The sequence below is a fragment of the Erpetoichthys calabaricus genome, chromosome 11 (assembly GCF_900747795.2).
Source record: "Erpetoichthys calabaricus chromosome 11, fErpCal1.3, whole genome shotgun sequence".
NCBI lineage: Eukaryota > Metazoa > Chordata > Cladistia > Polypteriformes > Polypteridae > Erpetoichthys > Erpetoichthys calabaricus.
The window spans coordinates 85,559,444-85,585,513 of NC_041404.2; the positions used below are offsets into that span (position 1 = coordinate 85,559,444).

General features: G+C 37.9%; 1 protein-coding gene across 2 annotated transcripts in view; it reads right to left on the bottom strand.

Moving 5' to 3' along the window:
• The window catches only part of LOC114660657 (V-type proton ATPase catalytic subunit A-like), a 45,465-nt gene that overhangs the window by 16,455 nt on the left and 2,940 nt on the right, over nt 1-26,070 (bottom strand). Inside the window, exons 2-8 of one of the 2 annotated variants that reach the window (XM_051933987.1) lie at nt 23,426-23,507; nt 20,927-21,055; nt 13,313-13,527; nt 10,439-10,576; nt 5,853-6,004; nt 4,771-4,933; nt 721-829 (exon numbers count right to left, since the gene is read on the bottom strand). In XM_051933987.1, coding sequence (XP_051789947.1) covers nt 721-829; nt 4,771-4,933; nt 5,853-6,004; nt 10,439-10,576; nt 13,313-13,527; nt 20,927-21,055; nt 23,426-23,507 — 988 coding nt within the window. Of the gene's footprint in view, nt 1-720; nt 830-4,770; nt 4,934-5,852; nt 6,005-10,438; nt 10,577-13,312; nt 13,528-20,926; nt 21,056-23,425; nt 23,511-26,070 lie in introns of both variants that reach the window. The other variant, XM_051933988.1, reaches the window with a different exon arrangement.

The following is a 26,070-nucleotide window of genomic DNA, read 5'->3' on the forward strand; positions in this document are numbered from 1 at the left end:
CATCTAATATTCATGGAAAGGACAATTAATACACATTCAGGGAAAGTAACAACTTACTGAAACATATTAAATCTAGCTTTAAACAGTATAAAAACAGATAGCTTTGACAGCAAAAAAGCACTACAGTAAGCATGCTGATGCCCACTTTTGTGTTTCTTTACTATAGACAGTTAATCTATCTGTTATTTTAGATCATGACTCCTTGTATCAGTCCAGTGTTTTACAAAGTTTGCACAAGAAATCAAATAGTTACCTACAGTATATATGTGAAATGAAGTTTGACGGAAACTGACAAGTGATGATTTAGGATTTAAGAAAAATATATAACTATCTAGGAATTTGCAAATATTTTTTATATGTACAATAGTACATTTTTTTCTGGATTCTCAGTAGGCTATCCATTCAGTCCATGTCATGTAAAGGTGGCATTGCTTCTTGTCACTAGTCACTGTACTTTCTTTTCAACTATCCATTGCTCTTCTATCAGCTACAGGCACACTGGGGAGGAAGATTTATGATTATTTTATAAAGATCAATGTTTGGGAACAGTTTCTCTTACAAAAAGTCTACTGTACATTGATTGGGCAGGGTGCTCATTTTACTCAGCAATGAAAAAGGGAAGCAAACGCAGAACATGTCCCCCTGAACAGGTGAGTCAGAAAGAAGTCCCCAAGGGTCTATATATCTACTTTTATATATGACACTTTTGACTTTTCATACCTGTGTATATGGATGCCTCACGAGCAGCAACAGGCATGTTTGAGGTGTTTGCCACAAGTGCTGTTCGCTTCATAATTGACACAGTCTTCCCATCAACCTCCATTGTCAACTAGGAAAGCAAAATTGACAGAGTTATAATGGAGCTACAGAGCAGAAAGGATAAGCAGTGTTGTCCCAAATGGAAGAGACTGTTAATAGAAAAGGGACAGATTAATAAAAGTATTGGGAAGACAGTTTGACAGCCAAAGCAAGCTCTTTGCCATATTCAGAACCACATTTCATTAACCCAGCTGCTTAGCCCTATAGTACATATCAAGTAGCTGAGCACTAGGCAGACTCTCTATTAGGAAACAAAATCAGGATACAAAAATATTTAGTTCTTCTGAAACCATAAACATGTAAAAGGGGAATAATCAGAATGTATTGTCAGGGCAAGAGAACTTCAAAACCAGAAGTACACATAAGAACGTAGGCTGTTTCATATTAGGAGAAAATCCCATTGTATCCAGATAGCAGAGTTGAATATCAGCTGCCACTTTACAATGATGGTAGAAACTATCAGCTGTCCTGCCAGAGCAAAAGATAAAACTTCATAAATCAAAACAATCAAACAGGAAAGACAGAAGGTAGCTGAGCAGATGAAGAGAAACTAAAAAGCTACTGATTGGTTTTGTGCCATCAGGCAAGGCAAAAAAATGTCAGCAATTTGGAAAGTTGTGTTTTTGTAGACATGACAAACAAATCTCAAAGAATAAGACTGTTGCTATTCAGGTGGGGAGAAACTGGATTAAAACAAAAATCACCTGGCCAGCACAATTGTCCCAAAACAACAGATGGGAATGACACACAGTGATGGAAGTCTGTCCAATACTCCAAAATTCTTAAGATAACTTTAAAGAATGAATTTATTTTGAAATGTTGCAGAGGGATAACTAGCGGCAATGTAGAAAAACAAAGTGATAAAGTAGATTCAAGAACTGTTTGTGCAGTAAATGTTGTGTGAATGTTTGATTTGATTTACTTTATTAATCCCTGAAGGGATATTGTCTCTTTGCATGACCTTTGGGAGTCTGAGCATAGGTTCAGCCATTGTACAGCACCCTTGGAGGCAATTTTCAACTTCGGGACATTGCTTAAGGGCCCAATGGATTAGGATTCTGTTCTGGCTGTAGCAGGACATGAACAGGCAACCTCCTAAATACCAGCACAGATCCTTAGCCTCTGAGCCACCATATGTTTGTACAACATTAAAATTTACCCTATTAGAATTTTAGATTAACAACAGGAGAACTGATGGAAAATAATTGCATCACTCCAATGCTGAGGAACTTATGCATGTCCTCTCGAAGACTGATTACTCACTGCAGTTATCTATCTAAATCTTTCCATAAGGGTACCTTTTAAAAAATATCCAGCAACATTATAAGAAATAAAGCCATCTGTTCACATCATCGTTTTTGGGGTTCCATCAATTTTTGGACTTCTAGACCCAGAAAAACCCTCATTTTTAGGCCATTTTGGTCCATATTTTGTGCCGGAAATTACACACTTTCTTCAGAAAAAATGATCAGAAGATCTTGAACTATGCATGCAACAAAACCAACCCCAAGGGTTCTCCCCCTAATAGGATACAAGGGGTCAAAGTTACTCTTTTTCACAAAACTTCTAAAAAAATGGGTATGGGTAATATAGGTCTATGGAGTGTTGTTTTATGTTATTTTGAGTTTGTGATCATGAATATGATAATATTTTGATATTTGATTCTTTACCAATTGTCCTGCTCCTCTAAGAGCACATAACAAACATAAACATGTGGGGTATTATTTTAGACCAGGGGTAGGCAATGTCAGTCTTGGAGGGCCGCAGTGGCTGCAGGTTTTCATTCCAACCCAATTGCTTAATTAGAAACCAATCCTTGACAATCTCAGACCTTATTTAATCTCATGGCTTGTTAGTCTGCAATGTTATAGATTTTTCCCTTTTTAAGGGTATCATCTAAATGATTTGAAGCCTAAAATGGATCATTTTCAGTTTGTCACATTTTTCTCTTAAGCGTTTTATGAAACCATATAGTGCATGGTGAATCCACACAGGTGTAAATGGAGACATGTTAGATGGAGAACTGCTGACTCTTTTGTCATTTGCATCTTATTGTTAAAAATAAGCCATTAAAAACAGTGAATGCAGCTGTTTAAGACTGAAATAAGCAATTAAAGGTGGGGAACCTTAACAAGCAAGATCACTAAAATGAAGCATCAAAATGTCACTTGAGCAATAAGTGCTTCCATAGCAATAATTGACTTCTCATTAAGAAACTGGGTTGTAACAAAAACCTGCAGCCCTCCAGGACCGACATTGCCCACCCCTGTTTTAGACCATTTCAAGGTCAGTGATTATGAATATGATATTATTTGTGATTTTTAATCCTTTACTAAGGATCTAGCCCTCTATAGATCTCTATCAGAGAGTGAAAAATGATGATTATCTATTACATCTGAGAATATTTAGACTTTAAATATTTAAATTGAAACACACATTATAAAATTTCAAATATCTGGCACAACTATCCTTGTTTATTATGTATTTCTGCCTCATCAAGTAAATCATTAAATTCCTTATGATCACACCAAATTAGGGGGTCTTATGCTAATTCAGACTTTTTTCTAAAGATACATTTTTTCTGAACCTTGTTATGTTATCTCTGAGACTCTGCATTATATAGATTTAAGTTTCAGGGCAGGAAGCAGCCTTACCAATGATGCCAGTGTGTCTCAGCATATCACTCCCACAAGCCCACAACAGGTAAACAGCAGACTGCTTACATTCAGAATTTATTAGAAAATGATGCTTATCGTTATTATTTAATGTTTGAATTGTTACATTTAAAGAACCATCATTCTGTGTATTCATTTAATTTAATTTAATTTTAATTTAATTTAGATTTTATTTTATTAATGTAACTGACCAGAAAGCAGGAGACAGAGCTGGAGGTATCAGAGTTAAAGATGCTAAGATTTGCACTGGGTATGACGAGGATGGACAGGATTAGAAATGAGTACATTACATGGTCAGCTCAAGTTGGACGGTTGGAAGACAAAGTCAGAGAGGCGAGATTGTGTTGGTTTGGACATGTGCAGAGGAGAGATGCTGGGTATATTGGGAGAAGGATGCTAAGGATAGAGCTGCAAGGCAAGAGAAAAAGAGGAAGGCCTAAGCAAAGGTTTATGGATGTGGTGAGAGAGGACATGCAGGTGATGGGTGTAACAGAACAAGATGCAGAGGACAGAAAGGTATGGAAGAAGATGATCCGCTGTGGCAACCCCTAACGGGAGCGGCCGAAAGAAGAAGAAGAAGAAAATTCTGTGTATTAATTTATTCCCTACATTTACAGTATGACATTCTTCACCTTTACTAATCTGGTGAACACTATACCGTATGTTGTTCCATTAAAATTATATCTGGTTAATGTCTGGATTTAAAAGCCACTGATATAATCACAATCAAACTTTAAATGAGTGACCATTAGATCTTCAGGATGGTTATTGACCATGTTGGGTCAAATAGATGTTTTAATTATAATGTGTGTTTAAAAGGTGCACTTTAAATGCCAAATCAACTAAACAGAGAATTATTAGAAAGAAGATACAAACATGCAGATTTGTAAATTAGATACCACACCATGACCGGAGATTTTCCTTTGCCCGTTTACCCATCGACTGACACGGTGGTGTAGTAGTACTGCCATTTCAAGGATTCAGCATCCCTAACCCTGTTGTGGTCTGTGTGGAGGCTGCACCTTCTCTCTCTTATAAGTACTCTAGTTTTCCTTTTATATCCCCAAAGACACACAGGTCAGGATAACCAACGATTCCAGATTGCATTTGAATCAGTGATTGTATGTAAGAATGGGCCCTATGTAGAGCTATTTCCTGCCATTCACTCAGTGCTACAGGCTCCAGCCTGCTGCAACCCTGAATTGGACTAATAAGGTCTGAAAATGTTATGTTATATCTTTACCATATACTGTAAATAACCATTATGATAAGATACCTGCGGAAAATCCTTCAACACTTCAGACATCTCATTGCCTCGCTCTCCACAGCCCACATAGATGATTATGTCACTGTTAGAATACTTGGACAGAGCCTGTGAAATTACTGTTTTTCCACATCCAAATGCTCCTGGGATAGCTGTGGTGCCCCCTTGAACACAGCTAGATATGACAGAAAAAAAAAAAAGAATTTTGAATGAAATCAGGATATTTGTGTGTCAGTTGTAAATACTACTTTACGTATCATTCATTGCTCACAAAACTTAATGCATAACTCATAAAATGAATCTAATTAAGCAATGCCTACTTGTATATTGTGCATTTCATAATGAGCACCATCCTGAAACACTCTCCTGAAAGTTTTCCAATTCTGCAATGTGTACATTTTTCTTTCTACAGTTGATTCTACTTTATTTATATTGTTCAAACTCACCCGATCTCTTCTCCCATTGCACCTTCCTCAGCACAATGGCAATTTAAGCAATTCAGCCAATCACAAGCCTCTCAGTGACTAAACAATTATCAGTAGATAATTCCAAAAATATCCATGGTTTTAGTTGTCTCCTGGCTAAAGTTCTGTACTTGTAACCAGAATTATACAGGTTCGAAATATACCTTTGATTTCTTTTTTGACCCATAAAAAGCAAATTTCTGCAAAATGCTGCACTATAATCCTGCCATGGATTGCTGAGTATGAGCTATGAGGGGAGACCAAGGAGAAAAGTTAGCAGTTGTTGCTTCACATCATCAATATGAGCACAGTGGCACAGATGGATGCTGGTTACACACAAATTTCACATTAATGTTAGAAATTTATTCCTTGTACAAAGATAAATGGAAAAATCTTTTAAGCAATGCAGTAGGAGCTAGTACTTTGGGGACCTACTGATACTGACTTCAAAATGTTTTTAAAAAGGTAAGCTAATAAGGATTGAAGTGCCATTTTGAGATGAATGGTAAATTCTCCTTAAAACCTGTCTTAATTTCTTATATATGTCAAGCCCTGAATGATGTTGTATATTGAAATGAATTATTCATTTGGCTTCTAAATCAATCAGTAATGAAAATTGGAGTAACTCACGGAAAAAGGGAATCCAGAACTCTCTGACCAGTCAAAAGTGGAAAATTAGCTGGCATCTTTTCCAGGACTGGACGAATCTGACGTACGGGCCAGACATGCATCATAGTAAGCTTCTCCTTTACTCCATCAAAGTCCAGTTCCAGTACTACATCCTATAAGAAAATAAAAAAACGACATGCTGATCCCCAATGCAATATTTTCAGGATATTATTTTTTATTAATTTATGAATTTAAAATTTTGTTAACATCTTTCTCTTAGCAACAAAGATAGCCACAATCATTTTTTTTAATATCTTATCTAAAGGGATGTGTTATAGTCCTCATGGAGGGATGTGCAATATTTGACTTTTCAATAAAACTCAGCATCAAAGAGATGAGGTTAAATCATATACCAATATTTTCAAGCAAACAAATCATCAGAAATAAGTAATCAGAGATTTGTAGTTAAAAAGAACTTGACCTGTATAATAAATACACTGAATGAGTTATCTCCAGTTTTCTGTCAAATTAACAAGGGTTTCTTTTCTACAATATGCAGGTGGTATTCACATGTGGTGCCTTCCTGTTCTAATAAGCCATGATGGTAGTGTACTACACAGGGATATTTCTATATAAAGTATTTTAAATCCATTACATTCAGTATACAGTTTCTCTTTTTATGTTTCTAGGACTGGAATGTCATGTTTATATTTCTGTTTCGCAATTCTAAGTATCTACTTGTCCAGTGTTCACTATTGTGTATCAGCTTGTGTTCCACAGGAAACAAACCCTATTTTGGAAAGATGTAGTGTCGCCCATTTCTATGTTTGTAATCGTTTTATAAAAGATGTAAATATGAGTGCTTATAGTAAGAGAGAAAGATGTTGTAAAGGGGATCAAATTTTGCTTGTAATGTCACGACAGATGTGCACATTTTAGGTATCCTAGAACATGATTTGACCATTTCTAGCATATCTGTCTTTACATTTTTATTATATATATAACTTGATCAACCGATCACAATTACTGTAGGTTTGGTACTCACCTACAACACTGTGGCCCCACTGATTTTGATCAACATCACTTTATAGGAAATGCACACTTTTTGTTTAGTGAATGCTCTTTTCATTTTTTGAAAGAAGTTCCCTTATTCAAAAAATATTTGAAACATAATCAAATGTTTTGACTATTTTTTATGTGTTTTCAATCTGTGGTTGACTGACTGTTATGAAAAGTTCCAGTATTCGTAGCAGTGTGACTTATTTTTCAGAAAATGCTTCAAGTTTATAGTTGGCAAAAAGAGCATCTACATTTATTTTTATTATTTTACATTGTTTTTGACTGCGGTGGGTTGGCACCCTGCCCAGGATTGTTTCCTGCCTTGTGCTCTGTGTTGGCTGGGATTGGCTCCAGCAGACCCCCGTGACCCTGTGTTCGGATTCAGTGGGTTGGAAAATGGATGGATGGACTGTTTTTGAGTAATGGCAGAAATAAACAATTCACCATCAAGAAAACCTCAACTGATATTTATAGAGTGCCATCTTTAGCCTCTGTTTAAATGAGCACTGATGTTGCATCTGTGATTTATAAATTTGCACTATGGAGCACAAATGTGCTGCAAATGAGAGTGATAAGAGTATAGAGAAGGTTGTGTTAAACCACCCCTCAGCCTGATTCTCTATATAATATATTTTAATGATTGATTAAACACCATGAATGTATATGTCATTTGTTTTATGGCACATGATGATTCATGGACTGGCTTTGTTTTTGATTAATAAGTTGTAAGAGGGCATTTATTCTCCTAAATTACCCTTATGTTGTTCTCAGTGTTGTGAACAAGCTAACTTTCCTTTTAGTGTCCTATTGTAGTATATTACTCCTAAACTGGTACTTTTCCTTGGTGCTAATTACAAAGACTCTCACTTCACCAGTTCTAATCCCGGATGAGAAAAGAAAAGGGTTGGACATTGGGTTTGGAAACTGAGCCTATAAACAAACACTGCTTTGGAAACAACTAGCAAATTCCCACAAAATCGGAAAACCAGGAACAAGAAAATCGACCCTGATAACAGCACTGAATGAAACCTGCAAGGAAGTTCAAGGCTAAATGCAGAACTCAATCGTAGGCATCAAAATAATTACAATAAATAGAACATGCAAATGTTGTACCAGTGCGGAAAGTTAGTGCAATTGCATTTTGTGTTTGACGTCTACTAAAGTACAGTGAGAGGCAATAGACAGATAACAACAGATTAGTCAGCAAAGACAAGACTCTCCGATGGAATGATACTGAGAAAGGAAGTGGGGAAGAAACTGATTGGATAGGAACCAGTCAGCAAACATATTATCACTGTGTGATACTCTAATCAAGACATGCAAAGACCATTATCATACAAGTACACATGCCAACTGAGGATTTAAAATAAAAAACACACACACACATTTCACAACAAACTACAAAATGTCATTGGCAAAGTGGCAGAGGAACTAGAAGAAGTCACCAGAAGAAAAGACAGAAGCAGAAAAGTGCAGAATCACTGAGTCAAGAAAGACTGCTGAGCTTATAAGAAAGACTTATAGGAATGTAAGGGGCTAAGGCACCTAAGCAGCAGACACGTGCAATACTGAAGTGCTGTATTGCATTTCCTGAGAGGTATGAGGAAAAAGAAGCAACTGAAATATCTCCGTCAAAGACAAGAAACACAATGTTTTGTTCAGCAAGGAACAGTAGGATGCTCAATTTCGTTGCACATTAAAGAATTGCTAAATCAACCAAGCACCATTAAAATCTATGACTTCAGAACTATCAGACCATCAACAAGCTGGATGTAAATGATAAAGGCAAAAGAAGTGGATAATGCAATCAGAGCAGAATAATAAAACCACTAGCCTAGATCCAATCACAACTGCATTACTGAAGCATTTGGGGGGAGGTAGCATGGCAGCAGAATTTATAAGACTGCTAAACTTACTAGTGAAATTATAAATCCCTAAAGATTGAAGGAAGTGAGTAGTCATCAAGATTCTGTAAAAATGTTATCTTATTGTCTCAATCCAACAATGTGCTGTATGGTGGCAACTAGCAAAGCAGGGATCCTGAGATGGGAACCACTGACCTTTGGATTACAAAAATTCAATGACTCTGGTCTCTCCAAGGAGAGCAATAAAAAAAACTCCTACACCCTGTGGATGTTTGTAGCATCTAACCAATGTGTTTCCATGTGTAACATGTCAAGCTGAGCTCTCTCCCAGTCTTCTGCTCATACCATTACCCTCACTGGTTACAATAATTGGAGAGACATCACTCTTTTCTCAGTATGTGGTAAGGATACAAGAAATAATCAGAATTCCATTTTGGTAATTCATGCAAAGATCAATTCTTTACACTGCGCAACATCATTGAACAGTGAATTGAATTCCTATGACCACTGGCTGAAACCTTATATAAACTATAAATAAGACATTTAACAGCCTACATCAACATGTACAGTGGAACATCACTAGAAGTTATGATATTCCTCTTCACTACGTCACTTCTTTTTTCCAGCTGCTGTGAGCAGACAAACAATGACACCACTGATTTCCTCAGCATTAACATTGGCTTGAGGCCACTCTTCTTCCTCTTGGCTACTGACTTTATCATTAAGAAATTGAAGAGTAAAGTCAGTGTGGGCATTTCATGGAAAGATAACACATGGCTTACAGATCTTGACTGTGCAGATGATGTCAAATTGATAACTGAAACAAATGAATTCCTGCAAAATGTGACCACTAAATTGGAATGAGGCAGCTGCTAAAGTTGGTCTTAGAATAAATAATGAAAAAATAATAGTTACGCAGATCAGATACTTTCAACAAACACAGATCAAGGTCACACACCAAGTAATAAAACATGTGTGATAATTCACCTGCCTTGTCAGCACAAGAATAATGGCGGTACTGTATTGCTACAGAAGTCAACTTCAGAATCGGAAACTCTTATACAGTGTTTCAATGATTGTGGCTGATTTGGAATGCACCATCTACCAACACTGTAGCAACATTAATATTTATAAACCATTCTCATGTCATCAGTGATCTATGCAACATGGAAAATCACTGTAAGAAAAGTGCAGAAGCTCAGCATATTCCTTCAGCATATTTGGCATTCAGCATACATTCCACTAGTGGGTAACTAATGAACGTCTTATGTCAAGAAATGGAGTTGGAAGGCAGCAAGACATTGTGGCAGAGCCACATTCTTGTCTACCAGATCAACAACATCCAAAGACTGCGATATGATGGATGCCAGCTGAAGAACAATAGTAGGTGGACAGACCATTCAAGATGTGAATCCAAACTTTAAAATAGAATTTACAAGTACTTGACATTAAATGGAAAGAAATCAAAGCTAAAATAGCACTCTGGAGGAAGATTGCTGCCCCTTGCACAAGTGAACCTAAGTCTGAGTTTTATATCTCATGGGTCTCTTCAGTTGCTCCTCTCAAGCTTGGTTACTTTCCTGCATTTGTACCTTATTGGCAAATACCTTAGTCAGAAAAAGAAGATCTCCACAGTTTTGCTGTATCCCTTAATATCAATGTTAGCAATAAAGAAAAACTTACTGTAATATCATACTGGCCCGGTGGTGCAACGTATGTCACTGTACCATGGGTTTTGGGTGGGATCATTATCTTGTGCTTGATGAGTGAATTCTCCTGCACAATGCCGTAGATATCACCCCCTGCAACATGAGACCCTGGCTGAAAAAGAAAAAACAAAGAAATAGGCATTTGATTTCTCAGACGTGCTGTCCGGAGAAATGAGAATCTCCAATCTCCTCAGTTAACCCACCTATCAGTTTAGGGGGCTTTCATTGTTCCTGTTGACAATGCAAACAAGCAGAACTAACATATAATTCAGATGTAATGTTGGAAGTCAAAGGAAATGTCCAATGCACCAACCTATTTGTAACTTGTTTTGCCTTAGAAGTTACAAAAAATAAAGCAGAAAGAAATCTCAATATACCACTTCATAACACACATTTTAAGATAAAAAGGACGTCCTTCAGTCCATCAACCACATTTCATTAGGTATCAATTTATAACCCAGCTGTTTTGTGTTCATATCTCCGCTTCAGCTACATGTGATTTGTATTTAGCAGTTTTTATAATGTAGTCTAACATTTTATCATCCACCCATTCATTATTAAACTCACATAATACAGTTTATGGCAACAGGGCGTCAGTCCTTACACTGACATCACCAAGGGCAAGGCACTAACCATCACATTAGATGGCACACTCAAATCCACTGACCAAAGTCCATGTTAGAGTCGCAAATTAATACAATGTGTACATCTTCAGTTTGTGAAAGGGAAAACTAAAGAACCTGGGAAAACCACCCACACCTATACTGAGTCACACAGGGTTATGTTAGAGTCACCTATTAATGTCATACACACTAGCATAGAAGACAAGTTGGGGGTTCTCCAGATTCAATGGCCCACCTCATCAAATCTACACAAAGCCAGCCTCAAAAATATATATCAATTTTTGAAAACAGAAATAAATATTTTGCGAAATTTTAGGCAAAACAAAGCTGTGAGAAACTGGTCTGTTCCACTGCATGATGTTATAAATTAAGGTATTTAGTTGTTCAATAAACAATCCTATTATTTGGATGATCCTGTGGTAGTGCTACCAACTGGACTTTAATTCCCAGCATTCAGCAGGAGTGCACAGGGACCAATTGGAGATCAGCTTTAAAAGAAATTGGTGTTTAACTTTAGACTTCAGCAGGAAACAAAGTGGTTCTGGTGATGCTGCAGCAGTCGTTGACAGATAGCATTTCAGTTATATACATCACATAAAGCAAAATTTCTGCGTAATGTTACCATGTTTTGGTTTTTTATTGCAGTCTGCATATCTGCATATACTGCAATTCATATGCTTAAAATATGCACATCTTAACTGTTAAATTCTCCATATCTAATTTACTGTGTATTTCAAAGTATCAAATTAAAATATTAGGGTTCTGCCAACGGGACTCCATACTATTACCACAGGACATTTTGTACATAGACCATGAGCCTACTAATAAGGGTTTTTCAAGACAGAAATAACAATTGGAGTATCTGAACAAATATAAGTAAAAAATAAATAAATAATTCTATCCAAGCAAATTTTAATCTACTAAATGTAACTTTTCAAATGTGAAGTGTCACACACATCCGTATGGGAGGCAGCTAAAGGGCTCACAAAAGAGTAATACCAAGCCGGACCAGAGGGTGGCAGAGTGCACTGATCCTTTCTCTTTTCCCTCTACAGACCAACCATGGGCCAGTTGACGTCACCTCTGGGTCGGGGCCTGATTACATCATTTCTGGTTCTTGCCCTGTTGACAGCATATTCCCTGTCAAGCTTTAAAAACACCATATTTTGTCTGTCTCCTCAGTTCTGTTTTGGACTAATGTCTATAAAGACCAATTGCTCAGATCTTTGCCTTTTTCTCAGCCAATTTTCAAGTATAAGGGATGGCTGCCCCAAACCTTTTTGCAATGTTGTTTGCATCATTTCACAGAAGCTAATATTAAGTTGTGCTTAAGCAAATCAATTATTTGTTATTCTCCCAAAATGAGGCACATTATTTAATTTGCTATTTCCTAACAATTTAAAGATAAAATTATGCCACCATGCCTGAGAGAGCCAAGAAAGGTAAGTATTTTCTACATTACACCATTTTTTTTTGTCAACTGGCACTCTTTTGTCTTTCTTTAAACCTGGACAGCTGAAAGTAGTAGCTCTGTAGATTAATTAAGCAAGAGGTTCATCTTAATTACTGAACTGTACTAAACCGTATAGACCCTTGTCTATTTTTTCTGTCCACCAGCAGGTAAAAGGCAGAATTAACATGAGTGTCTTTATGACTGCTTAATAATAATTAGATAAATGACCACAATATATGCTTCATCAGGTATTTTCTATGGTGTGGCGGCCCTCAACCCAGCAAATAAATGCAGTGTTGACTGACAGACAGTAATGGCATGTTTATAACAAAACAAAATAGAGAGTTTCAACTGAACAGAGCCAAAAATCCAGTATTAAACCTGCTTCATCCAGTTCAAGGCACATAATGTAAAATATTAAAGCACCTATAAACTGGTTGTGAACTTATTTAAGCAGGCGTAGAATGCACCCATAGAAGAACCCCTTGTACTGGCCATTTCCTCTTACCCTTTCAGCCTGTAAAAATATCCATGCCCTTCCAAAAGATTTTCTTTTCCATCCAGATGCTGAAAATCATCCGTCTCTGAGATCCGCAATTCTCTTCCTACCAATCTAAGCTACTCTGGCAGGGGTGAGCTTTAAATACTTACTAAAGGGTAACTTCCAGACTTGCAATACAGTCAATTATGGTGTTTCCCTTCACCCCAAACCCCAATCATAATTTATTGCAGTAACAGAATAAAAAAGTGTTCAAGAGTTACAGGCACCTACTTTGATACTGCGTTCCGGACTGAATTCCCACTTTGCATCTCGAGAAAGTGCTCCAATGTTAATCCCACGTGGAATGTAGATGCTATTAGTCAACTGACTGATGTCATGAAGAGGCCGCTGGATACCGTCAAAGATGGCACCCATTATTCCAGGTCCCAATTCCACTGATAGGGGTTTGCCAGTCCGTAGTACAGGGTCACCAACAGACACACCCGCTAAAAACAAAAGGTTAAGGAAACTTCATCTGCTTATTGACTTGTTTCTTTAAAAAAAATGCTGTTAAACATCTCTGCTTTTATGTATTATGACAATCATCATCATTTTCCATTTTAAATCATAGTAGTAACATGGTGAGCTGGGCCGATCAGGCATCCCTCCAGCATGTCATGGCCGATCTTCTACCATTGGGCTGTGCTGAACAAACCTTCCGGGGGAGGCACCCAGAAAGCTAACATTCACAATCTTCTTCAACTGACTCCTCTCAATCCAGAGAAGCAGCATTTCTACTTCATCAGTAATCTATACAGATGCAACTATTAGGTTCACTCCTAGATACCAACCATGCCTCTTTTGTATGGTTTTGTGGCTTTTATGCTTTCCATGAAAATCACAAACAGGAGAAGAGGCAAGACACACCCTGGCATAATCCAGTTCCCACACTGAAGGATATTATATGAGCATTGAGTACTGAGAACTTGAGGTCAACATTCCCCCAATGCTAAGATCAGCCTGGGAGACATTTTCGCCTTCACTTCCTAGGTTGTCACATGGCCTGCCAAAACTTCTTTGAGGTCATCCAAAGACCATTTTCCACTGCTTCAACAAACTTCACCCACAAATATGCTTTGACTCCTGTTACTGCCAGAGCTGCCTCCTTTTTGGTGTGCTGATATCCCTCTTTCTTAAATCAGGAGATCCTGATAACATTTAAGAGAAGGCATTTTTTTAAAGTAAGCTTCCCATACCACAGGTGTTCATCAATGGGTTGTAGTGTTGCTGCCATGAAAGACAACAACAATGTTTTGGCTACACCTTCTTGAACCTGCCTTCACTATTAAGGTCATTTAGACTACAGGTGACCACTCTTGTGTGGCAGAATCTCTTCACTGTTTTTTTAGGTTTTCAAGGGTCTAACAGATGGTTCATTCATCTATGCCAGCTTACCATCAAGGGGTGATCAGTTAATAGCTTAGCACCTCTGTTTCTCCATTTGTCCAGAACATATGGCCTAAAATCAGATTATATAATGCCAAGCTGCTCATTAGCCAACTTTAGTTTGAACATGGAGAAGTAATAGCACAGAAATTTGCAGAAATCCATAGAAATCCTGTAACCATTTACTAGACAATTTCAGATCAGGAATTCCTATTCATAGTTCACCAGGGGCCTCATGTATAAACAGTGCGTATGCACAAAAATGTTGCATATGCCCATTTCCAAGCTCAAATCATAATGTATAAAAACTAAACTTGGCGTAAAGCCACGCATATTTTCACGGCAACTCAATCCCTGGCATACGCACATTCTCCTCTCGGTTTTGCAAACTGGTGGCATCCAGCGTCAAAGCAGTGCTACTCTTCCTGTGAGGTTTCCCTTTATTTTTTAGATTCACATCCCTGACATAGCTTTATCAAATACACTGAAATTAAATGCATATCGTTTATTAGTTTAAGGCATCTGATTGTAATCAACCTGTAACCATATAATGGTGCACAGAATGGCCAAACTATTCCAAATACTATAACTGCTTTAGCGTTGTCACTGTCAGTGCGCCAGTCAGAGTATTTAACCCACTGTATCTGAGTGTGGAATCACAGCTGTACAGCAGCATCTAGCACATGCTGTCTCAGCCATGCGCACAGTCTATTTGAACTTCTCCCACACAGTAGGGCAAATGCTTCAGAACCTTTCCTGTAGGGACCTCGTGCTTCAGAAACAGTTTCATCCCAAGAGCTCTGAATGCACTCAATCAGTCCATCAAGTGCTCCTGGTAGAACTGTTTGTACTTATAAATACAATCACCTCATTGGAACTTGCACTACAGTTATAATATTGCACAACCTGAGCCACTTTTATAAAGCGCGTATTTACATATGATGATTACTGGCTTCTAAGTTGATTTAGATTTCGCTAAAGAGAAATAGAAGCGCTATCTTCTTCGAGCTTTTCATATCATATTTAAGATGAAATGAAGTAAAGCATGTTTATTAAATTATACAGATAAGTTTTAAACTTCATTAAAATAATGTGTATTGTTAATAATTAAACACGTGAGGAGACGGTGGACAGCGGTAGCGACGAGCTGGTGCCCCATTCAGGGACTGTTCCTGCCTCACGGTGTATGCTTGCTGAGATTGTCCCTGGATGGATAGATGGATGGAATAATTAAACATGTACTATGAAGATATTTCAATGAAGATATTCTTCAAGTTTTGAAGAATCGGCGTTACTGATGGCTTGGCATCTATTACAGAGCTGTATGTTTGAGAGAGACAGTACTGCTACAATAAATTATTTTATCGAAAGTCACACATGGTGCAGCAAGCATGTAGCGGGAGGCTGGAGCAATCTTTGGACAGGGCGCCAGCTCATCGCTAATACAGTGCCACCGTGTCCCCATGTTTAATACATGCTGTAATATCTATCATTATGAAAATGATATCAAGTATACATCTTAATATTTAAATTGTTCAGAGAGCTGTAAAAGTCCTGCGGTGGGTTGGCACCCTGCCCAGGATTGATTCCTTCCTTGTGCTCCGTGTTGGCTGGGGTTGGCTCCAGCAGACCCCCGTGACCCTGTGTTCGGATTCAGCAGGTTGGAAAATGAATGGATGGAGAACTGTAATATCATGAATGTAATGTATTCTGTGTCCTGTCAGCGGAAGAGAAAGCCCACTTAAGAAGCATGTAGCAATTCACACACATACATAAAATAATAGATAGATAGATAGATAGATAGATAGATAGATAGAAACAAACAGCGTAAGTAACTACATGAATGATGGAGCCACTTGAGCTGCTTTGCTTCATTACCTTTTCAATTCCATTCAATTTATTCTTATATAGCGCTGTCCTCTGAAGACAGTCTCAGAGCACTTACACTGATTTAGAAATATAACACTGTAAAAGAAAAATTTAAAGCCATATGATATTAACTGTACATATAAGAAGTATAAGAAGCCATACATATACAGTATAGGTACATACATATATCTTTCTTTCTCTCTCTCTATATATATATATATTGTGGCACACAGCTGGCGTCCATGCCCAGCCGGGACCCCCCTGCACTGTATCTTCAGAGGGAGCAGCCCTGGATGGTGCAATACCTCCCCCTGGATGCTAGACGGCCACCCTCCTGGGTTGGTGAGGTGCCTCGGGCTCCCTCAGGGCTCCATGTGTGTTGGATGCAGTCCTGTTGGGTCCCGCAGGCACCACCAGGGGGTGCTGTAGCTGGGACTCCTGCGTCCCTGTGGGCCACATATGTACCACACCCGGAAGTGCAGCCAGAACAAGCCAATCAAGCACCTAGAGCACTTCTAGGTGAATTATAAAAGGGGCCAGCAGCCACCACTCGAAGAGCCAGAGTCGGGAGGTGGAGGACGAAGCTAGACAGGAGGAGTGGTGGTGCCAGAGGAGTGTTAGTCTTGTCTTGAGCTGAGTGCTTTTGGGACTGTGTATTGCCTGTGGGGTTCACCGGGAAGACGTGTCCCACAAGTGAAGAAAAATAAAAGTCTATGTGGTTTTACACGTGCTTCAGTGCAATATAGCACCTTATTTCTACTATATATATATATATATATATATATATATATATATATATATATATACAGTATATACAATGGGAGACTACTCCCCATGTGTAGGTTCTTCCTCCATACATTAGGTGGCAACATCCCTCATGGTGATCCCTGGTATGGCTGCCCACAAGGTCCCTTAGAACAGCCCTGTTGGGTTTCTTCGGGGCTGCCAGGGGGAGACAGTGAAAAGTGAGGGTTCAAATTTATGCTTGACCTGAAAGTGCTTCCCAAAGACGAGGTTTTGACACTGGAAGTATTTCTGGGTTGGGTTGAAAAGGGGGGCCTCGACTACACATGGAGGGTCAGAGTCAGGACTGGAGTAGGACAAGACTCACCTGGGAGGAGTGGAGGTGCAAGAGAAGAAAAGAGCATTATTTTCTGTGCTGTGCATATAAGGAGAACAGAACCTATTAATGGTGTTTTGATGAATTAAAATGCATAATATATATGAAAGGTTGGGAGACACTATATATACAATGAAATATACTATATATAATGATAGATAGATAGATAGATAGATAGATAGATAGATAGATAGATAGATAGATAGATAGATAGATAGATAGATAGATAGATAGATAGATAGATAGATAGATAGATAGATAGATACTTTATTAATCCTAAGGGGAAATTCACATACTCCAGCAGCAGCATACTGATAAAGGCAATATTAAATTAAAGAGTGATAACAATGCAGGTATACAGACAGACTGTAGCTGATCCTCTGTCTAGAGATGATACTGAATATATACAATATGAAGCATTTAATGTGCTACTTTAGTTACGGGATCTGAGAAACTAGTAAATTAAATGATTTAAGGATGAAGTTTATGACGTTCTACTTTAATGAAAAAATAAACTACGTGATTATAGTGGAAATTTCGAGATTAAAGTACACTATTACACTTCCATATAACACTCAGACGGTGGGCTATGACTCCTCTTTTCACGGTGACTTTGATATCTGACCACTTGTTATTTATTTCGGGCACTTTGAGACTTTCTGAACTTGGACTTTTGAGTTTCTCTGCCACTTTGTTACTTGATCAATTTTTTTTGTTGTTTATATCACTGTTTAAGCCAACAAATAGTACGTTTTTCCTTGCCTCTACTTGGTATTCGCTGAAATTCTTCTTTTTCCCTTGTGCTTTTGCCATTGTCTTTTCACAGAACACAAAATATAAGGGGCTATTTATATTGATTTGCATATTCAAAGAGGCATAATTCTGGGAGGAGTCTGGAAGGGATGGCAGGCACACACACGAGCGTTACTTTTTACGCAGACTGGGACTTATGGAGCATAAGAATGTGGAAGTTGGCGTATGCACAGATTTATGCATCTGGATTTTTTTGTGCATACGCACATTTCCACTTTTGTCTGTATGTCATGTTTTAGTGTGAATTCTACGTACGGCATTATGCATGAGGTCCCAGGTATTTTTGTCATTTCCTACATGAGCACTGATGTCTTCCTGTAGTAGAGTCAGTAGATCGTAGGTACTGTTTTGTGCACAGAATCCAGTATCTATAAAGGGGCAAATAATCAGAATAGTTTTTCCTCTCTGAACCCTGAAGTTGTATTGTGGTAACAAGCTCCAACTGAAACCCAACAGAGCCTCTCCAATAGGGCATCTCCAGAGCTGAAGAAAATAAGAAAAAAACAAAAATTGTGTTTGCCCCTTATCAAGATTAAAATTGCAAGAGAAGTATACACTAATATGTACACATTGAAAGAGACGGCCAGCATCCCAACCCAGCCGGGATGCCAAGGATATGGATAAATAGGGGGAAGGTCCGGGTTGGCCAAAATAAAAGGAACCACCTCAAACCCAGTTGGGGAGCCAGAGTCGGGTGGAAGTTGGACGAAGTTTGCTGGGAGGAGTGGAGGAGAAAAAGAGATGGAGAGAATCATTTGTGTACCTAATTACTTGTGGCTATGGTGATGGAAAGCACTGTGAAAGGTTTCCTCACATTAAACAAATCATTTTGCTTTTAACTTGGGTTCTCAGTATCTGTCCTTTTAGGTTTGAGGAGCAACAGTGCCCTCTAGCGGCCACAACATATAATATAAATTTCCTTATTCTATTTGCAGATACAGTATTTTATGTAGTGAAAAGTCAAGCAAAATGACACCTTTTATTGGCTAACCAAAAAGATTACAATATGCAAGCTTTCGAGGGGCCTGAGTTGCCTCGAAAGCTTGCATATTGTAATCTTTTTGGTTAGCCAATAAAAGGTGTCATTTTGCTTGACTTTTCACTACATTCATAATGGCTAACGCGGTACAACACCCTAATACTACAGATATTTTATGAGATTTTTCAGGTAAGGCAGAAAGAAGTTTCGAGACAAAGTCGTTATACTCACTAGCCATGGGGCAGAGAATGGCAATGTATTTTCATGTAATTTAGTATATGCAAGTAAGAATGTTCCTGTACTATGTACATGTGACAATAATGACCCTATTCATCTGTAATGAAAGCATTCCTTTATTGTAGCGCAAGATCCTTCCCTTACCTATGCACATAAAAGGAGACAAACTAGTAATTCCTGCTTTTTAAATAACCTGCACCACAAGATATGTCCTATTAAAAAAGGCAATCGGCTTACTCACCAGCGAGGAATTGCTCTAGTCTAACCTCTCTGTTTTTCACATCATTACATGAGGAGACTTGGATGCGAACCTCCATCCAACTCAGAAGCAAATAATTATCAATTCACTAATTGGGAAAACTCCCTGTCCCTAAATGAATGAGGAGGCTTGTGACTTCTATACAGCAGCTGAGAGGTATTATAGTAGACAGTGAAAGGCAGGCATGTGCTCTCTCTTTCTCCCTCTTTTTCTGCCAAGCTCCACTCTCATCCTGCTAGTTCTTTCTAATATTCTTCCATATTATGTAAGAATATTATACATCACATATAATGTGCCATCTTTCTTTCTGCATTAAGTCTGCAACTTCATTTCCTTCATGCAGATATTATAAAAACATTTCATACTTGTTTCATACTAATGATACTGACCTACAATACGTTTTTACATTTTATTTAATTTTCAAAAAACAAACTCTGTAGGGATCTCCTGTCATAAGGTTAACATCCATTATATCTTAGACCTCTGCAGTTGCCCTCTCTATGCATACATACTGGTCATTGACAACATCTATGTGATTCCTATAGTTTAACATAAGTGAAGTGTTTAAATGTTAGTTTCTTTAAAACTGGGCCTTTTTTTATAAAGCTCCTCAGGCTACCTACAAGATGTGTCTATGCAATTTACTCTTATAACTATCTGTGCTAGCTGTCTCTCTTGTTAAATGAACCCTAGCCTGAAGGAGCCTATTAATTTTTTACATTTAAGATTTCTCACTTAAAGATTTACCAATGTTGTTTCTTGTCTTAGTGTGTATATAAACACATGGAACTCCAGTTTCTGTATTACATCTTGCCTGAAGAAGGGGCCTGAGTTGCCTCGAAAGCTTGCATATTGTAATCTTTTTAGTTAGCCAATAAAAGGTGTCATTTTGCTTGACTTTTCACGGTACAACACCATAGTACTATGATGGTTTGAAATTTAAGTTTACAGTACACCATCTATTTGAATCTATTATGTAATGCATTGCATTTTTGGCACACCACAAACATTAGTACTGCTTTTATGAATCCCATATGAAATAACAGATACATAGCAACCAAACGGACACAAAGCCACTTGTACTTGTATAAGGTGGACATGCTTTGTAAAATCACTTCATGATGGATCTAACGGTAAAAGGTGCCATAAAAACAAATAGTAAAGCATTACTCTAAAGGATACAGGTTTCTTCATACACCTGCACTGTGGCCAGGTCTCCTTCTAATCGAATGATCTCTCCAACCAGTTCAGAGTAACCCACTCTGACCAGTTCATACATGGCTGACCCAGCCATTTGAGAGGCAATCACCACTATTAGAGAGACAGAATGCAGGCTGGATTAGTAAAGAGCAAATACATCTACATATGATGCAAATTTAAAAATAACACAATGAATATACACTACAATACAATTTACTTCATTTATTAAAGAAAACATTTTAAGTTACGGTTTGGAGCATATAATAAAATGAAAAACATCGTGATGCATATTTTTTTCACAATTGTTTTCAAATAATTACTGCAAGCATTTAGACTGTACCCAACTATATGATGTTAAACAAAACCTAAATGTATATAAATCATTTAGTCTGCTTTATTTATCTATTTGGTTATTTTAATTTATTTTTCTATTTTGCTGCCAGTCTGCATTATCCACATCTAGGCCTTTGGATTCGCAACTTTTAAATGAACTTGTGCCAGATACTGTTTGTTAAAATTGTCATAGTACATTATGTACTGCATGGCCATCTAATGATTGTAATGTGTGTATATAGCATCTATTTAGAGATTTGCCTGTTATAATAAACTACTTTTGTTGAGAAAATTCTGGATTCTGTTCTTGCTCCTACTATTAGAGAGCTGATATTGTGGAATGTAGGCAGCATTTCATATTTTACAGGATCCTGTAAATGTATGAAATTTACTTAAATGTTACATGTACTACTTCCAGATCTGAAAATGTAAAAGGATATACACAGCAAAACATTAGCACCCTGAAAAAAAACATTCAGTGCCCTGCCATAAATTGTCACACCTCCTAGGGACCACAGAGAAAACCATAATGGGAAGAATGGGAAATTCCAGATGCCTCAGAGCTTGTTTTTCTTTCAGGGAAGTGTCTGGATAATGACATATCCCAAAGAAACATGAATCAGCCTAATTAAGCCAAATACAGGAATTGGAGGACCTCCCCTTCTTGTCACCTTCAAAAGGGGACAGGGATGAGAAAGGATAGTTCACTTCTAGTAGATAGTGAAATATGAACTCTGCGTAGGTTTTCAAAATCGCATACTTCATGTTTGCAAAACAAGTTACCTAGTTAACTAGTTATCTGTTAGCTAGGAAACAGGCATTTGAAGAGCATGGAACATATTACTTAGGCCTAGGATAAAGCATCTTGAAAGAAAATGTGTATTCTGTGTATACTGTACATAAATACATTTAAACAGAACACATTCCCATCATAATTAATTTTAAACTCTATCTGATGTATAGCCATCACTGTTAGCCTAAAGGCATTGACATAAGCCATTGTTTCATTCTAATGCATAAACCTTAAGTATTCCTGCCTGCTGAAAAGCATTGTTTGCATCCTTAAATCACTTGGTACAATTTGTTAATTTGTGTTTTTCTCCAGTTTTTACATTTTGATTGTTAATTTGTTGAAATTTGATGCTGTAGATCTGACTGTTCGCTCAACAGTAAGACTCTTTTTTAAACATTGTAAAGTCGGGAAGCCAATATATTGTAGGGTAAACCAAGAGAGACGGGCAACAGCAAAGGGTTAAAATCGAGAGATTGAGAAGTACCTTAACCAGATGGATACAATTAAAGTCAGAAACCCAAGAGATGAAATCAGAAAACACGAAATATTCACGATAGATCTAGCAAAGTTTTTTGTTAAGCGCATCAGGGATAAAGACGCGGCAGAATGGGCGGCTATTTAAACCATCGCTGATATTGCTTGCTAATAACGAACAAGGAGGCCACGCCTCCCAACAATGAGAAAGGTTACCGTGGCAACTGGAGCAAGCCGCGTTGCACTCAAGGCACATGAGACAGAGCCACAGAAGGAATGTGATTCAAAATATAACACGTTCGACATCTACCTGAACATAATACCTGTTTTTAAAAGAACACCAAGAACATCTTCTCAGTTGTAATCGTTTTAATTGTTAATGCAGGGAAAAAAACAGAATAATCGATTTTCTTAGTTTACTACATATTTCTCCATGCGGATATTGCAGAAACATTTCAGAAAGCGCTGCCTGCTGCTTTATTCTGAGAAGCAAATCAGATTCTTTGGAAAGATCTCTTAGAGATAGTACTTCAGAGAAATAGAGTCTTTAATAGTCTGTAATACAAATGTGGTAAAAACAGATTAGTTCTGTATTGTGAGGCACAAAATATTTTATTATATGCTAGCTGCTGGAGAGTTTAATAGTATACAGTAGTTTGAAATATTGTGTATGAATTCCACATATTTCAAACTTATTAGCTGTACTTTGAAAATAATAAAATAGTGTTTTTCTTAAACTCCATAGCCCTCATTCATGGTTAGTTAAAACTTTGGAGTTGACATTTTGTCTTTGCATTTAGGCAATTAACTTATAATGTTATTGGAATATTAACTAATTATTTTAATAAACTGCTTTCCAGATTTAGGCATGCTTTTCTTACCTGGTCCAGAAACTCCAAAAACATATCCTATCATGCTCTCCTGTTCGACATCAGCAATCTTCGGTAGTTTTGAAAAATCCATCTTCTAAAAAATATTTTGAAAAATGTGTATTTACTGTTACATCATTACAAAAATGGTGCAGTAATTAATTATAATAAAATGATAATAAAACAAATCAATCCATTTTGTAAACTCAGTATTCCAGTACATCCATCCATCCATTATCCAACCCGCTGAATCCGAACACATGGTCACGGGGGTCTGCTGGAGCCAATCCCAGCCAACACAGGGCACAAGGCAGGAACCAATCCCGGGCAGGGTGCCAACCCACCGCAGGGACACACACAAACACACCCACACACCAAGCACACACTGGGGCCAATTTAGAATCACCAATCCACCTAACCTGCATGTCTTTGGACTGTGGAGGAAACCGGAGCACCCCGGAGGAAACCCACGCAGACACGGGGAGAACATGCAAACTCCACGCAGGGAGGACCCAGGAAGCGAACCCAGGTCCCCAGGTCTCCCAACTGCGAGGCAGCAGCGCTACCCACTGCGCCACCGTGCCGCCCTATTCCAGTACAGAGTTTGTAAATAAAAAAACAGCCTTGAAGATATGGTAATTGCTTCCTTGGCATCCTCATGCACACATTCAAATGCATACACTCCTGGGGAATTTATCGTTCAGATATTATGAGTCAGCCACCTTACTGACGCCCCCACTGCCCATCATTACTGTCCTTACCAGTTCATGCATTTATTCATTTTCCAAACGCGCTTAGCCCAGTGTGGAGTTGTAGGAAGCTAAAGCTCATCACCAAATCCAAGCCAGTCTCCTACAGCTTTGAGACAACAGTGCTTACCACTGTCGCACCAGGAAGAAACTGACAAGTTTGTTATTCACTCTTCAGAATGTGTCTTGTTACAACAAATTCTGTGCTGTTTTTATGCAGCTCTCTGTTTACTGATATCAGTTCCTGAACAATTCTTGCTAAATACAGTTGATGCTCTGTTTGTGCAGCTCTAGATAGGATTTTGTGATTTACAATGATGATCACATGGAGCACTTGGCACTGAAGTAGGGATATTTTTGAGTCCCAAAGCATGTTACAAAGACACTTCATTTGGATAATCTCTGGACACCCACCTTGATTTTGAGCATTTCTGCCTCTTTTGATCATCCTTTCAAGTTATTCCAACAATAACTCTCGCTGAGAAACAATATGGTTAACTTTATGTTTTGTTTTCCTGATAATTTTGCTCATGCTTACAGTTTGTTTATATATATATATATACAGTATATATATATATATATATATATATATATATATATATATATATATATATATACTGTATGTAAAAAATCCATCTGTTTGTCTGTCTGTATGTCTGTCTCCTTTTCATGAGAGAATTACTTCACAGATTTAAATCGGGTTTTTTTCAATAATTTGCTTGAAAAATTCCAGTTGATTTTGCGACTTCTCTCATCATTCTTCTAAGTATCATAGTACCAATTTATTTGCACGAATCTGAGAGAGAGGCTGTGGGCCGAGGATGGGGAGTGAGGCCCTCCTCACTAATGTGCCAGACTCTGTTTGAGTCGGTCTACCTCTCGCCATGTGTTGGAGCGTACCTTGCCTTCGCTTAGCTAGTGATACCTGTTTGTTCAGCAGACATTATCATTTCCAGATTGTTAAAGCGTAACTTTTAACATTTTTGAGAGAGAGGGATCAGAGCTACATGTGTTCTAGAGTGTAGCTGCTGATTGCCAGAGATATCATGACCACGTGCTTTTCTCCCCACGTGGGAGACTCTCTCCCATCAGACCTGAACATGATCAGATATAGAGCCAACGTCTATTGGTTTTTAAAGTTTGTCCTGTTTAACTACTACGTGGGCACAGCTGCGGGGGACAGCTAGTTATTAATACACAGTGACTTACTGAGTTCTCATTTTGTACTATTCTGATTAATTCCTATTTTTTGACATACTTATACCCTCTTTCTAATTATGCTATGGGAACTAACCAAACACAGGCCAAATGAGTGTTTGGCTCACATGAGGTCTGTTTAGAGCCACAAAGTTACCTAAAACACATTTAAACACACACACATAAACACACAATCACAGCTTTGCTCAACCAGAAAGAGAATGTGCATACTCCACTGCGGGCATGGGGTTCAAACCCAGGACAGCGAATCTGTGAGGCAGCACTGCTCACTACAGAACACGCACCACTTATCAACTCATATTTTTATTAACACACAAAAGCATTTGGAAAGAGAAATTATGAAGTGAGGAGATCCGATCCTCTAGATGCACTAATTAGTCTCAAGGCAAACATTTATTTTAACATCTTTAGCACATGTGGTGGTAAAATCCATTAATGCACAAATAAACAGAGACTGATAACACTCTGGGTTTGATGACTTTATGTCAACTGCTTATGAATGATAATCGTTTGCATGAAGGTTTCCTGTTATTTTGCATTTGGGCAAAACAAATCAGGCGGGAGGTAAGGCAGAAACCTGACAACTTTCATGTGTTTGTGACATCAAAAATGACAAAGTTCTTGATATGTACCTCAAATGTGTCACTCAGAGAAATTTTCTGAAATTCACAATCACAAAGAGTAACAGTT